Genomic DNA, 14,055 nt, shown 5'->3' on the forward strand with positions numbered 1-14,055 from the left:
AAAATAAAATGAAAGGGACCAGGTGACCGAACAGTAGGTAACTAAAAGGTTTTTTATTCACATTGAACAACAAGAGCCATTCACACTAACAGCCTCCGCAAGAGGCAGCGGGGACAGGAAACCCACGACGCTTTCAGAAAACAACTTTTTTTTTCTTTCCTTTTCCATTCTCCTTCCTTTTATTCCCCCCCCCCCCCCTCTATGCTCTCACCCCCTCCCCGGTGCCATCCCCTCCCTGCCTTCAAAATAGAAAAATTCGGAGCCTCCGATGACTAAAGTACAATAAATAATCAGTAAACACAAAAACATACTTTATTTGTTTCTCCTTTATACAAAATAAAGAAACTAGAAGCAAAAACTATAATACATCCTTAAACTGACGGAGCCTCTGGGAATCGTTGGGGTGGGACTCGGCGTTGAGGCTCGGGTGAAATTTCTGCTGTCGTGGTTGGCTTGGTTTAGTTCTGGGGTTCGTTGTTTGTTTGGGGTTTTATTTTTGTTGTTGTTGTTATGTTTTTATTTTTTTTTTCCTCCTGTTTCTGCCTCTTTCTGCCGTCTGTTCCACCACGTGGGAGCCCGATCTCAGCCGGGCACTGGGGCAGCCCCGGGCCCGGCCCCCGCACAGCCCCCTCCTCCTCCTCCCCACCGCCACAAACCGCGTCCGAACCCACCTTCTCCTCGGGGGTAAAACGGGAACAATAAAAACGAGGGCAGGGAGGGGGAAGAGGGGGTTATTCCTGCTATTCCCCGTTTCCCCACCGCCTTCCTGTGGTAGGGGATAATTAAAAAGGATGCTAATTAGCAGGGGGGGAGCCCTGCCGCAGCCCCCCCTCCCGCGGTGCCGCCGGGGCGGTGGGACCCGTGTCCAGGCGAGTTCAGCTTTGGTCCGAGGGGCGCTGGTCCCGACTCCGGCGGGCTCTGCAGGGCTGGGCACCTTTCATTGCTCCCCCCCCCCCAAAAAAAAAGTATCGGGGGGAAGGTGCCGGGAGTGGGGAGGTAGCGGGGCGACCCCGAGGTCCCGGGGGCTGCGGGGATGGGGAGGACGGGCGGATGCCGGGATGCGCTTTGGCATCGGGCGGGGGCGGCTTTATCCGTGACTGCGGGGCGAGGAGGGGGACACGCGTGGGCTGGGGGGGACCAGGGGGGTTTTTCCCCCCGCACACGCGTGCCCACGCCGGGCCTACCACACCGCCGCCTCGCTGAGCTCCGGGTTGGGGTGCGACAGAGCCCCGCTGTAGCCGCTATTGCTGGACATGGAGAAGGGCGGGCTGGGCCCCCCGCTGAAGACCTCCCCCGGGATGGGGTGCAGCGAGCCCGTCATCCCCGGCTCGGGGCTGGGGGTGTCGGGGTGCGAGATCATATCCGTGTACCTTTGGTTTTCTGAGGAGTGGTGTCCGCTTAAGGGGGGCTCCAAGGGTCCCAGGGGTGTGGAGCCGGGTCCTGAGTTCTGAAGGTAGCTGGAGTCGGCCGGGGACTGGGCTTGGGAGGGCGGCCCGTGGGGGAAAAAGTCATAGTTGCCTCCCGGCCCGTAGTAGTCACCTTGGTAATCTGTGGGGAGGGCGGGAAAAAGGATGGATCGGGTCTCCTGGGGATAAAAACCTCCCGAAATCCCGCTGCACCCCAAACCAGCCCCCTGCTGTCCCCTCCAGAACGCTCTGCTGGCTCCCGAAGGGCGGGTGCGGTTTGAGTCCACCCTGAGAGAAATGAGCCCGCCCTAAAAGCTGCATTGACCATCACCCTCTCTTTGCCCAGCCCGGAGTGAGAGAGGGCAGGGAATCCGGCCTGGGAGAGGTGAAGGGGCCGGGAAAATGGGCTCAGTTTAGTGGTTAATTAATGAGGAGGAAAAAAAATAACATGGATATATATTTATATATATACGTATATAAAAAGGGAATGGGAAAAAAGATAGATATAAAAAGAATGGGCAAAAATAAATATATAACTGGAAAAATGTATATAATGGGAAAATATATGTGTACATTGGGGAAATTATATATATAGGAAAAATACATTAAATATATATATATATAATGTGGAATTCATGTACGGGTTTAAGCAGCTTGGAAAGCTGGAACTAACTGCAGGGCAACAAGAGGTGCCTGGAAAGCCCCTGCTCAGATGGGAGGCTTTGAAAACGCAGCTTTTGGGGGGGCTCTGCGGGGAGCTGGGGGAGAAGGGGGGCGCGGGGCCGCCCCGCTGCGCCCATCCCGTCCCGTCGGGCCGCACTGACCTTCCATATGCTGCGGGCCCGGGAGGTAATTGGAACAAATGCGGCCTGAAAGGGGGACAAAAGCCCCGCAGCTGGGGCTTTGTTCGCGGGAGAGGGGCCCCGCGATGCCGTGGGGCTGCGTGGGGCCGGCTCCGCGTGTGCGCGCCCGCGGGGACGCGTGTGAGAGCGGCCGGGGGAAACGCGCGGGGAACGGGAGCCGGGGAACAAAGGAGGAGAGACAGGGGGGACGGGGCAGGGAGCCCGCGGGCCGCGCCTCACCTCCGTAGTACGTGTAGGGCGTGGAGCCGAGCATCTCGGACTCGTCGAGGCGGCCGCCGAGGGGCCGCATCCTGCGGGGGCTGCGGAAGAACGCGTGCCGCCGGGCGCCCAGCGCGCTCAGCTGCTTCATCCGCCGCTCCTTCGACCGCCGGTTCTGGAACCACACCTGCGGCCGGGCTGGGGTCAGTGCCCGCCGGGGATGGGCCAGCAGGGACCCCTCTGGGTCACCGGCATCCCGCCCCCCAAAGTCTGCTCCCGGGAAATCTTGCGCCCACAATATCCACCCACAATTTTCCAACATCTGGGTATTTTTTTTTTTACCAACACCGACCCCCTTTCCTGCTGCTGCTGACTCAAAAAGCATACGGGGACGCCGCGCCCCACAAATAACCAGGTTATTTAAAATCCTGCCCCTCCTTCCCCGGCTGCATCCCCACACGCACATCCTCAGCCTCTCTGTCCCTGCAACTGGAAAATGCAGGAGGGGGAATTTTCTCCTGTGGATAGGGGAAAGAAGAGAGAAAAGGTGGGAAGGAAAAAGGGGATGGGGCTCTGGATCACGGCAGAAGCAGGCAGAAGGCGGGGAGCAGCGGGATGAACACCGGGACGGCAGGCAGGGAGTCAGAGCAGCCGGTGGTGAGGATGCGAATAAAAGGGAAAGGGGAGACGCGGCCGCCTCTCCACGGGCGTTGCCTCCACCGAACCGCACGCCTCAGCAGCCCTGTGGGGCGCCTGGATTATTGTCTCGCTTCCCCGGGGATGGGGCAGCTCAGAGGGACGAGCACAGCGCTCTCCCGCGGGACTCGCGCTCCCCTCTGCCGGGAGCCGGGAATCGCAGCTCCGCTCCCGGCAAAGCCGGAGAGTCCTCCCCTATTAATGCCTCTATTAAAGCCCATTAATCCCCGCATTTCCGCAGGGATTTTCTTCACGGGGGCAGGGCGGTGAGGAAGTGGCGGCTGCCTGCAGAGAGCGATGGATGCTCCTCGCTTCCTCAAGGCTGGAGCATCCATCTCCCGGCACGCCGGGGATCCCGCCCGGCCCCGCGCAAAACCAGGCTGCTCCGTGTTTGGGGAATGGTTTTCACCCCTCCCCGTGGGCTGGGGGATCCCCGCTCAGCCACGAGAGAGTGGGGAAACTGCAGGGCTGGGCCTGAGGTGACGCTGGGAGGGGACAAATGGCCCGTTCCCATTCCTTGAGGGACCAACCTCGGTGTCCCGACCCTTTCCCGGCACCTGGGGAAGGCTCTCACAGTCTCCAACAGCCTGTGCTCCCAGCGGGACCCTTCCCCTCGCCCCCGGGGCGCCGGGGCTGTCCTACCTGGATGACTCTCATGTTGAGGCCGGTCTCCTGGGCCAGCTGCTCCCGGATGTGGCGGGTGGGTTTGGGGGTGGCGGCGAAGGCGGCTTTGAGGGTCTCCAGCTGCTTGGCTTTAATGGTGGTGCGGGGGCCCCTCCGCTTGGTGCCCGAGTTCTGCTCCTCGTTCTCGTTGTTGGTGGTCTCCTTGTCCGAGGAGGTCGAGTTGTCCGTTTCCTTGGTGTCGTCCTGCATGGGGTCCTGGAGATCCGGGGACAAACTCCTGTCTGTACATGAGGACACTGTAAAGGAGACCCAGAGAGGAGAGGGGGGGTGGATGACTTAGGGGAGAGACTGACCCCCCTCTCCTCTGTCCTCCCCGGCCCGCCTGCTGTCCAGGAGAGGGTTTGGGGGATGCTGGAGAGCAGCAAGGGGTGCAGACGGTTTCTGCCCCGCTGGTTCCCCTAAAGCATCACCCCCCCAACACCACGCGGAGCTCCGGGCGGGCGCCGCCCGCTCCAGCCCTGTGCACCGTGCCGGAGGGGGGGGAGCTGGGGAGGGGGCGATCCCCCAGGCCCACCGCTGCCCCCCGCGCTCCCCTTGGACCCCCCGCGCCGGGAAAGCGGGACGCGCCACTGGGAAAAACGACAGCGGTGTCCCTGTCGGGGTTTGGGGAGTCCCCGGTGGCTGCCTGGAGCCTGGCTCGTCCCCCGCCCCCAGCACCCGTGTTCCCCCCGGGGACCCTCAGCCAGCACCCCCCCAAGGCCAAGCTCTACTCGCCTCGCTCACAGCAGCGGCCCCACTGACTGGCGTGGCAGGATCCGGCCCCGGGTGCTGGACGGAGAGAGAGCCCGCGGAAGGGGGTGAGCAGGGGCGCCCGGCATGGCTGGGACAGCAGGAGGGGGCCTGGCCCTGCTCTCCTGACGCAGAGACAGCTTCCAAGGAAGTCAAATGGGAGCTTTGCCTCTGGGTGAAAGGAGGCGAAGGATCAGGCCCACGGCGCGGGGGGAACCGGGCACACTCGCAGGGGGGGCTCTGGGGAGTGGGGGGCTCCCGGGGCAGCCCTCGGGGGGATCCTGGCTCCCCCCGGCCCGCATCCCCGCTGCCGGAGGGGCCGTGCGCGGGGCGGGAGCCGAGGCTGGAGCGGGGAGCGCATCCCGCGCGTGTCCGCGTCCCACCAGGGGGTGTCACGGAGGTGACAGCATCACCCGCTTCGGAGCCTTTCACCCCAAATCACTCCCTCCCCCGACGGATCAGCCGGCCGAGGGGTGCGGCCCCTCACCCCACAAATCCAAACCTCCTGGCCGGCCCGGAGGTGCCGCCGGGAGGAACCGACGGCGGGGACGGAGCGGTGGGCGGGCTGAGCAGCTCGTACCTGAGTTGAGGCTGCCTTCCTTCAAACTGGGAGAGTTCAAATAATCCTCTTTGCAAACAAATTTGTTTTCGTCGATGATATAGAGTTCCTCGCCCGTAGAGAGCTGCTTGTTGCAGACCATGCAGGTGAAACAGTTCAGGTGAAAGACTTTATTCCGGGCTTTGCGGACGAGGTCACTGGGAGAGATCCCTTGGGAGCAGCCGGCGCATTTGGTACCAAACCTCCTGGGAAGGGGGAGAAAAGCGAGAGCTGGAGCCCCGGCAAAGCTGGGCCGCGGCGGGAGCTGTGTGTGTGTGTGTGTGCGGTACCGAGCCCCCTCCTCAAATCCCACCGCCCAGATCCTCCAGCATCTCCCGATGGAAGACTATGGGGAAAGGGCGAACAGCACCTTTGGGGCGAGGATGAGCAGAGCCTTCATCCCCGCGCAGCCCTGGGATGGGCAAAGCGCCAGTTTGGGGTGTCCCCACCCTGGGGACACACACAGAGGAGCGTCCTCGCTGGGATTTGGCCCCAGAAGGGACTCTCGGGAGGACAGAGCGGCCGGGGGTCCCCCCGCGCTCCGCGGGGCAGGATTTCGGTTCAGCCGGTGCCTCCCGGGAGGGGAACGAGGGGCTCCGGCCCGAAAACCCCGCGGGGAAAACGGGGCCGATCACGGCCGGAGAGACGGAGAAAGGGAGAGGCGGGTGCGGAGGTCGGAACAGCAGGAGGGGAATGAGCTTCCCAAAGCGTCCCACGGTCCCAAGCCCGGCTTTCGGTCCCCAGCTCGTCCCGCTCTCCGGAGGGGGAATTTTTCCAGGTGGGGAAGAAAGAGTGCTTTGGAAATCTCCGCTTTTCCTTTCCTTCCCACAGCGGGTCTGCGTTTAGGTGTGTTTTTGTTTTGTTTTGTTTTTTTTTTTCGCCCAGAAGATTTTTTTAATTAATAAAAAAAAAGAAAAAAAAAAAGAAAAAAATTCAGGGAATTTGAATCTGCTGGAAACGATCTCCCAAGGGAAAAAAAAAAAAAAAGGAAAAAGAAACGAAACCAAATAACTAAAACCTGCCACAAACCCCACAAAACAAATCCCTCCCAAAAAAGCAACAATAAGAACGAAACATAAACCCCTCAGCAAAACAAAACAACAACAAAAAAATTCCAACAAAACCCTCCAAACAGACAGAACAAACAAAACCGAAAATTACAAAAGGAAAAAAAAAATAAACCAAGCAAAAAAAAAAAAAAAAAAAAAAAATCAAAGCCCTCAACCCCCCCAAACAAACAAACAAAAAAACCCCATAGAAACAAAAAATCTGCCTCCAGCAAGGGGAGCGGGGGCTGTCTCTGCGGGGTCCCGGAGGTCCCGGGGGGCTCCCAGAGTCCCCCCTTTCCCCCCTGGGACCGCGGCACAAGTTGTGCCCCCCTGGCCGCTCCGTGACGTTGATGTAGAGCGAGCATTAGGAGCCATAAGTCACGGCCCCCCCTTGGCCACGCCGGCCCCTAATTCCCTCCCGGCACCTTAGCGCGGTCATTAGGGGCCTTTAGGGTGCGGGGAGGAGGTTTTAGTCATCCTCTTCACCGGGGCCTGCGGTCCTGGGAAGGGGATTGGGGGTGCCGGGCCGGGCTCGGGGTGGAGGACACAGACGGTCCCCAGATGTCACCCAGGCCTGGCACGACGGGGGAAGGTGATGGGGAGATGGGGAGGGGGCACAGCCTCGCCGCCCCCAGCCCAGGCTGCAGCAGCGGGTCCCCCCGAGGCTCCCCCAGGCCGGGGGCTGCTCCCCACGGAGCCGCGGGGCAGCGCAGGGACGGGAGGGGAACCCCCCTGAGTTCCCCAAAGCTCCCAGGGATGAAGGGCTCCTCACCCTCCTCTCCCCGGCTTTTCCTCACCTGAAAAAGTCATTTTTGCAGTAGAGTTTCCCTTCCCTGGAGAAGCATTTCTCGGTCAGGTTGCACTTGCACTCGCAGCACTGGACGCATTTGATGTGCCATGCCCTGTCCAAGACGTTCAGTAGGAACCGGTCCAAAATCGGCCTCTCGCAGCCCGCACAATGCACCATCATAACCTCCGCCGGGGGATGGAGACGCTCAAAAGGAGAAGCCAGCCCCGCGCCGGCACACGGCGGCGGCAAAAAAAAAAAAAAAAAAAAAAAAAAAAAAAAAGCCCCAGAAACAAACAAAAAAACCCCCACCAAAACCAAAACCGACCGATCAAACAAAACAAAACAAAAACAAAAACAAAAACAAAACAAAACAAAACAAAAAAAAAAAGAAAAAAAAAAGAAAAAAAAAGAAGCAGAGGAAAATAATGCAAAAATAAAATTAAATAATAAAAAGGTAGGAAAAGAAATAATATAATCAAATCAAAAGAAATCAAATGAAAATAAATCAAAATAGAATAAAATGAAGGCGAATAAAAATAAAATAAAAATTAAAAAAAAAAAAAGAGAAAATAAAATCGAACGAAATTAAAATTAAAAAAAAAACCCTAAAAAAATATAGAAGAAGCAACAACAAAAAATTCACGGGAGGGCAGCGGGGCCGCTGTCAAGTTCTTCCCCCTCTTCTCTCCGGAGCCTCGGCGACGGGAGGCAAAAAACGACGAGCCCCCCCCCGCCCCCAAAAACAATCCGAGAAATAATAACAACAACAATAATACTAAAGAGCCCCCGGAATCGCCCTCCGGTGCGTGTGCGGAGCGGCCCGGGAGCGGCGGGCTCTGCGGCAGCGGGCGCGGCGGGAGGGGCGCATGAACCCCCCCTTGCAGCCGGCGGCCCCGGTGCCTCGCTGTGCTCCGCCGCCGCCGCGCCGCCACTCTCATGCTGTCCCCATCGCCAGCTTTGTCCCCCGCCTTAGTAATTCGCGCATCCTTATTCAGATTTGGTGACGCCGAGCGCCGCGTCACCCGGGAGGCGGCCAATGGCGGGCAGGTCGTCATGGCAACCTCTTAATTTATAGCATATCTAAATTGGCTCCGGCCCTTGTGCTTGGCACAGAGGGAAAAAAACAACGCGCCTCTATTGTTGAGGGTGCCTTGTACCTGGGCCGAGAAGTGAGTACGCACCTGGCTGGGGGCCGGGGGGGGCACGGCCAAAAAACCGCTGTCCCCGCCGGTTTTCCTTTAGTTTTTAATTTAATTGGCGTTTGTTTCTTTTCAAGAGATGCTCGGTTTGGAGATGGGGGTCCCGAGTTGCTCTCTCTGGGCCAGAGCATCACCTGGTTTTTGGGGGGTTTTTATTTGTTTTGCACAAGGGGAAGAGATGCTTTTGTTTGGGAGAGCAACAAGTGGGGAAAAGAAGAGGGGGGGTGTATTTGGGAGGGGGAAGGGGTTGGAGGGGACGGGGAGGAGGCCGGGGGCTCCTTCCCGCAGAGGAGAGGGATGAAAAGTTCCCCCGGAGGTATGCGGCCCCCCCGAGCCCCCCCGGCCTTTGTCCCCCGGGCCCGGGGGGTTCCCCCTCCCACACTGAGTTTTCTCTTTAATTCCAGGTGCGGCGGAGCTGAGACCCCGCGGGAGGGACAGGAGCGGCCCCGGCCCGGGCTCGGGGCGGGTTTTGGGGAGGAAGATCCAGCCTGGCCCTGGGGGCTGCGGGTCTCCCTCTGTTTCCCGGGGATTTCGGGAGGGGACGAGGCAGCTCCGGGGTCCGGCTGTGCGAGGAGGAGGAGGAGGAAAGCGGCGGGGCAGGTGAAGGCCGAACCTTCCTTCCCATTCCCCGTCGTTTCCTCTAGCCAAAATCCCTGAATTTTTATATTAAAAAAAACCCCCTCATTTATATTTTTTTAGAATTTATTTTTAATTTTTCCCTTTTTTCTGCCTGAAGTAACCCGTGGCTCTGGAGCATTCTGATGCTGGAAAATGCTCCTGGCAGCGGCAAGAAAAAATAATAAAAAAACAACAACAACCCCCCCCCCCCAAAAAAAAAGAAAAACAAACCCCACCTTAAAATCTCAACAAATCCGCGAGGACATCGGCGGGAAGCGGAGCTGGTTTTGTGTGTAGGGACGGTTGTGGAAAGAGAGAGAATCGAAAAAAGAAAATACACAGGAAGAAGAGGTTCAGGGAGGAAAAATAAAAGAGAAGGAAAAGGGAAATAAAAAGAGGAAAAGGGCAGGAGGAAAAGGAGAAAATGTATGACGGAAAAAAAGAGATAGATAAAGGAAAAAGGAGAGAGAGAAAGGAAAAATACATTAAAGGAAATGAAAAAGGAAGAAACTAAGAAGAGACAGGAAAAACAGACAAAAACGAAGAAAAAATAAAGGAAAGGCAAAGAAGGAAAGAAAGAAGAAATAAATTAACAAAAGGAAAAAATACATAGAAATAAAGAAGGCAAGGAAGAAGATGGGGAAAAATGAAGGAAAAAAAGAAGGGAAAAGGGAAAATAAACGGAGGAAAGAAATAAAAAGACAAAAAGAACGGCGAGAATAGAAAAGAATGGAAACCAAAAGGGAAGGGTGAAAGAAAAGCGGCAGAACGAGGGAGAAAAGAAGTGGAGGAGGAAGAAAAGAAAACAAAGACAGAAGAAGGAAAAAAATCCAGGGAAGAGAGAAGAAAGGAAATGAAAACTGCAGCGAGTTAAAAGGGGGAGAAACGGGCAAGGAAGGCGAAGGCACGGGAAGGAGGAGGGAGCGGACCCACGGCCGATCGCCCAAGTTTGCGGGATTCCCTGGGCGCTCCTGAGGAATTTGGGAGCCGCGGAGCGGCGCGGGGACGTGCGGGGACGTGCGGGGACGTGCGGAGCCCACACATCCCGGATTTCGGGGCAGGATCCAGCACGGGAGCGGGGCCGGGGCAGCGGGAGCACCGGGCAGGCCCCGCTCCGCGCTCGGCGGGGAAAAGCCGGGATACGGAGGGGCCGCAGGTCCCTGGGCGGGGATGTGCGCTCACACCGCACCGGCTCCACTGGGCCGAGCCCCCGCAGCCTGCCGTGCCCTGTGGATAAACCTCTGCATGATTCATCCGGGCCGTATGGAGAGGCCGCGCAGGCTGCGGGAGCGGCACCCGCGCTCCTCTTGGTGCCCGCGCCGCTCTCCCGCTCTCCTCACAGCCCCGGGGGTCCCCTCCCGGCCACCCTCTGCTCCCCTCCCGGGACCCCCCACCCCGTCCCCTGCTCCCCGCGCCCGCTCTCGGCTCCCCCTTCTTCGCTCCAAAGTCAAGGAATAAATAAATCCAAGGGGAAAGGGAGGAGGGGGGAAAACCACCCCGAGCCCCAAGAAACTCCCCCCAGCCACATTCCCCCACGGTAACAGATGGCAATTCAGGGCCCCTAAGACCGCCTATATGTAACTAATAAACCTTTTGTGTTTTAACAGGGTAATGCGTGGAGAAGCAGCGTCGCTCATACAAGATGTCGATGGAATTTACTATATTATTAGAGGGGAGAAAAAAAAATCCCCTTTCAAGAATAAAGTGTATCAACTTACAACACAACAGACGGCAGAGGGATAAATGAAACAGACAAAAGACAAACAAGATAATAATCTGTTTCCAATCAGTTAAGCCCTGTAGAATTTGTAATACGCGGTTTGCATATTCCCCCCTGTGTTTTGTAATTAATTATCTATCCGTTCGGATGCTCCGCCGCCGACTTTGTAGATATTACCAACTATTTTTTGGGGGGGAGTTGCAGGCGGCGATGAGGCCGGGAAAGGAGCGCGGAGCGGGGCCGGGGCCGGCCCGAGGATGCCGAGCCCGGGCGCGGTGGGAGGCGGCGGCTCCGCGCTCCTCCGGCTGCTCCCCCCGCGCTCCCCTCCTTTCCCCTGGTAAGAGGGGGGACGGGGCAGGTTTTAACATTAAACAAACCCAGCAAGCATCTCCTCGCCGGGCCATAGGCGTTTCTGAGTGACTGCGTTACAAATTGTAAATTTAAATAGCTCACAGGATTCATTACCTCCCGCGTCTGATTTCACCCAGCCGTGAAAAATTGTCCTGGTGTACCACTGAGAAAGGGTTTGCTGCAAAGAGCCACAGTCTAATCACCAGCTTTCTCTCGCCAACAAAAGTGTAATTATTTTGTTTTGGGTGTAAATATAACCCACGGTAGAAAAAAAAAAAAGGAAAAAAAAAAAAGAAAGAAAGGAAAAAAAAGATAAACCTCCAGCAGCGTCTGAATGCATTATAGGGCTGCTTAAAAAGATCCGTCCTAAATTAATACCAAGGTTAAAAGGGGAAAGCAGCTGGGACATGGAAATTTCCGTGTTATTGGGGCGGGGGGGGGACACACACGGGGTGAGTGTGAGTGTGAGTGTGAGTGTGAGTGTGAGCGCACAGCGGCGCCGAACAATGCGGGCCCCCCGCCCCGCACAGAGCCCCACGCAGCCCCCACCCCACCCACGGCCGCTTCTCCCCCTCCTCCCCAGCCCAAAAGGGGCCCGAGGAAGGTGCCGGGGACAGGGGACGCCCCAGCTCCTCGCTCCCCACGGAATCGCCGGGGGGTGTGAAAAGGAAAACAAACAATCCGAACCCTCCAGCCGCACCGCAGCCCAAATACAAACCAACAACCGGGGGATTTTTTAAATTCGGGTTTTTTTAAAAATCCCTTTTACTTCATTCTAACGAATAATTTTGCTTCCTTCCCTCCGGGCTCCGGCACGGGGTTTCGGTGGAAGAAAAGGCACAAAACGAGCGGCGGTGCCGGCGGGCACAGGGAGAAGCTCCGGGAGAGGCGGAGCGGCCGCGGGACCGGGCTCTGTTGAGGCGGTTTGACGGGAAAAAAGCGAAACAAAACCACACCACAAAAAAAAAAAAAAAAAAAAAAAAAAAAAAAAAAAAGGAAATAAATTGCAAGCCAAAGTGAAGACACAAAAATCTCGAGCGGAGGCAGAGCGACGGGTGCCGCCGGCGCTCGGGGAGCCGTCGGTGCGGGCTCGGTGCTCAGCGCGGCCCCCGGAGCGCCCCGAGACCCCGCGGGACCCCGGCCGGGCTGCGGCTGCCGGCTCTGGGGGCGGCCAGCGCCGAGCGAGGTGCGGCTTCTCCTCGGTCACCCCCCGCCTTCTCCACAGCCATTTTAACCAGGTGGTGTTTTTTTTTTTTTTTTTTTTTTTTTTTTTTTTTTTTTTTTTTTTTTCCTTGGGGGTTGCAGTAATTGGCGAAGCTTTAATTGCACCCCTAGCCCTTCGTGGCTCCAGCAGGATCCCGGGACCCCCATCCCGGCGGTTCCCCGGGGCTAAGCCGGCCGTGCTCGGGGTCCCGCTCTCCCGGAGCTCCCGTTGGTGCCGCTCCCCGCGCTGCCGAACCGCGGGCGGGCAAACCCGGCTGTGAGCAGCGTGTGCTGACAGAACCGAGCCGGAGACGGGCAAACCCACACCTTTGGAAACTTAGTGACTTGAGGGGGATGCGGCAAAAGAACTCGCTCCAAATTTCCTTCGAGTGATCCCCGGCCCGCTACAACAACCCTCCCGTCGATGCGACCGCCCCCCCGGAGCGGCTGCTCGAGCCGTTCCCACCCGCTCCCCCCGCCGCCTCCCCGCTAATGAGCGTGTGTGTTGACACGGCGAGGCGATGCCCCCGTTTGCTTTTGTTTGGGAGGTGTGAAAGAGGGAATCTGCATGAGAAAAGCCGGCGGCAAGCGCGGAGCTCCGCAATAGCAGCGGCGGGACGGAGCGAGCCGGTGCGTGGGGAGCTCCGCGCTGGCGGGGCAGGAGCCCCCGGAGCGGGCTGGGGGGGTCGGGGGGCACACGGGGGGCAGGGCTGGACCTGGGGGCTCTGGGGAAGGGAGGTCGCCCCGGGGCTCCCGGCGGGGGTCGCGGCTGAGCAGAGCACTGCCAGGGGTCTCAAACGGGACCCCCAAAGCTGTCGGGGCGAGGCTGCGCCCCTCCCTTGGGGGTCCTACTCCCTTCCCTTGGGTTTGTTTGGGGAACGGGGCGGGGGGAGCGCTGGGGCCGCACCTGCGGGAGGGATGAGGGGAGCGCAGCGCTCCCACCGCGCTGCGGGCGGGCATGGCGGGGGGACATGGGGGGACACACGGGGGGACACGGGGGGGGGGGGGCTGAGCGCGCCCCGAAGCCAAGGGGGACGGCAAGGGAGGGGGAACAGCTCCACGGGAGGGGAGAGGGGGCGGTTTTCAGGGGGAAAGTGGAGCAGCCACGCCGCTCCTTGCCTTCCACGCCCCGAGTGGAAGAGGAGTCCCGCGCCAGGACGGATCTGACGGCGATGCCTCGGGCAGGGCTGAGCCCCGGCAGGGAGGAACCCGCTGGGATGGCGGCCCCGAGCCTTGCCCGGCCCCGGTCCCGCCGTGTTCCCCTCGGTGTCCCCGGTGTCCCGCCGGAGCCCCGGAGCTCTCCAGGGTGCTGAACCGCGCGGCCCCGCCGGCCCGGCCGCCCCCGGCCCCCGCCTCGTTCTGCGGGCACCGGGCACGGCTGTCCCCTCCACCCTGCCCTGTTCTCCATCGCCTTCCTCCTCTCCACCTCGATCTTCCCCTCTCTGATTTTTTTACTTTTTGTTTTCTCCCTTTTTTCTTATATTTTTCCTGGTTTTCTGTATTTCTCTGTTTCTCTGTTTCCCCTCCCGTTTTTCTCTTTTATTTATTTTCTGTTGTTCTTCTTGTTATTTTTCTCCTTTCCCCACATATTTATCTCTTTTTTTCCTTGTGTTTTTCTTATTTTATTTTTTATGTTTCTCTCCTTTTGTTTTTTCCCCTCCGTTTCCCCCTCATTATCTTTCTTATTTGTCTCCTTTTCTTTTTTCCTCCCTCAGTTCCTTCTCTTTTCCTCTCCCGATTCTTCCTCCTTTTCTCTTCCTTTCTCTCTCCCCACACCCTCTGCTGTTTTATTTTTCGTTTCCCCCTTTCATTCCTCACACATTCCCTTCCCATCCCTCTGTCCCTCTCTGCTTTTCTCTCACTTCCCGTTTCTCTTCTCCCACAGCGAACCGCCTAGGCCAGAGGGACTGGAAATTTTCCCCACACCTCGGCAGAATTATCAGACACCCAC

General features: G+C 58.2%; 1 protein-coding gene and 1 long non-coding RNA gene across 2 annotated transcripts in view; both read right to left on the reverse strand.

The window, feature by feature from the left end:
* LOC310916337 overlaps window positions 1-14,055 on the reverse strand; it is a 190,844-nt gene that overhangs the window by 125,693 nt on the left and 51,096 nt on the right. The window lies entirely within an intron of this gene.
* LHX5 (LIM homeobox 5) lies at window positions 1,181-8,069 on the reverse strand (the record flags this gene model as incomplete). The annotated part of the gene is made up of 5 exons (XM_083873969.1): window positions 7,021-8,069; window positions 5,157-5,380; window positions 3,806-4,083; window positions 2,489-2,654; window positions 1,181-1,548 (listed from the first exon to the last, which is right to left on the reverse strand). The coding sequence occupies exons 1-5, from the start codon at window positions 7,191-7,193 to the stop codon at window positions 1,181-1,183; spliced, it is 1,209 nt and encodes a 402-aa protein (XP_083730095.1). The 5' UTR covers window positions 7,194-8,069.

This window comes from Zosterops lateralis (assembly GCF_965231275.1).
Source record: "Zosterops lateralis genome assembly, chromosome: 17".
NCBI lineage: Eukaryota > Metazoa > Chordata > Aves > Passeriformes > Zosteropidae > Zosterops > Zosterops lateralis.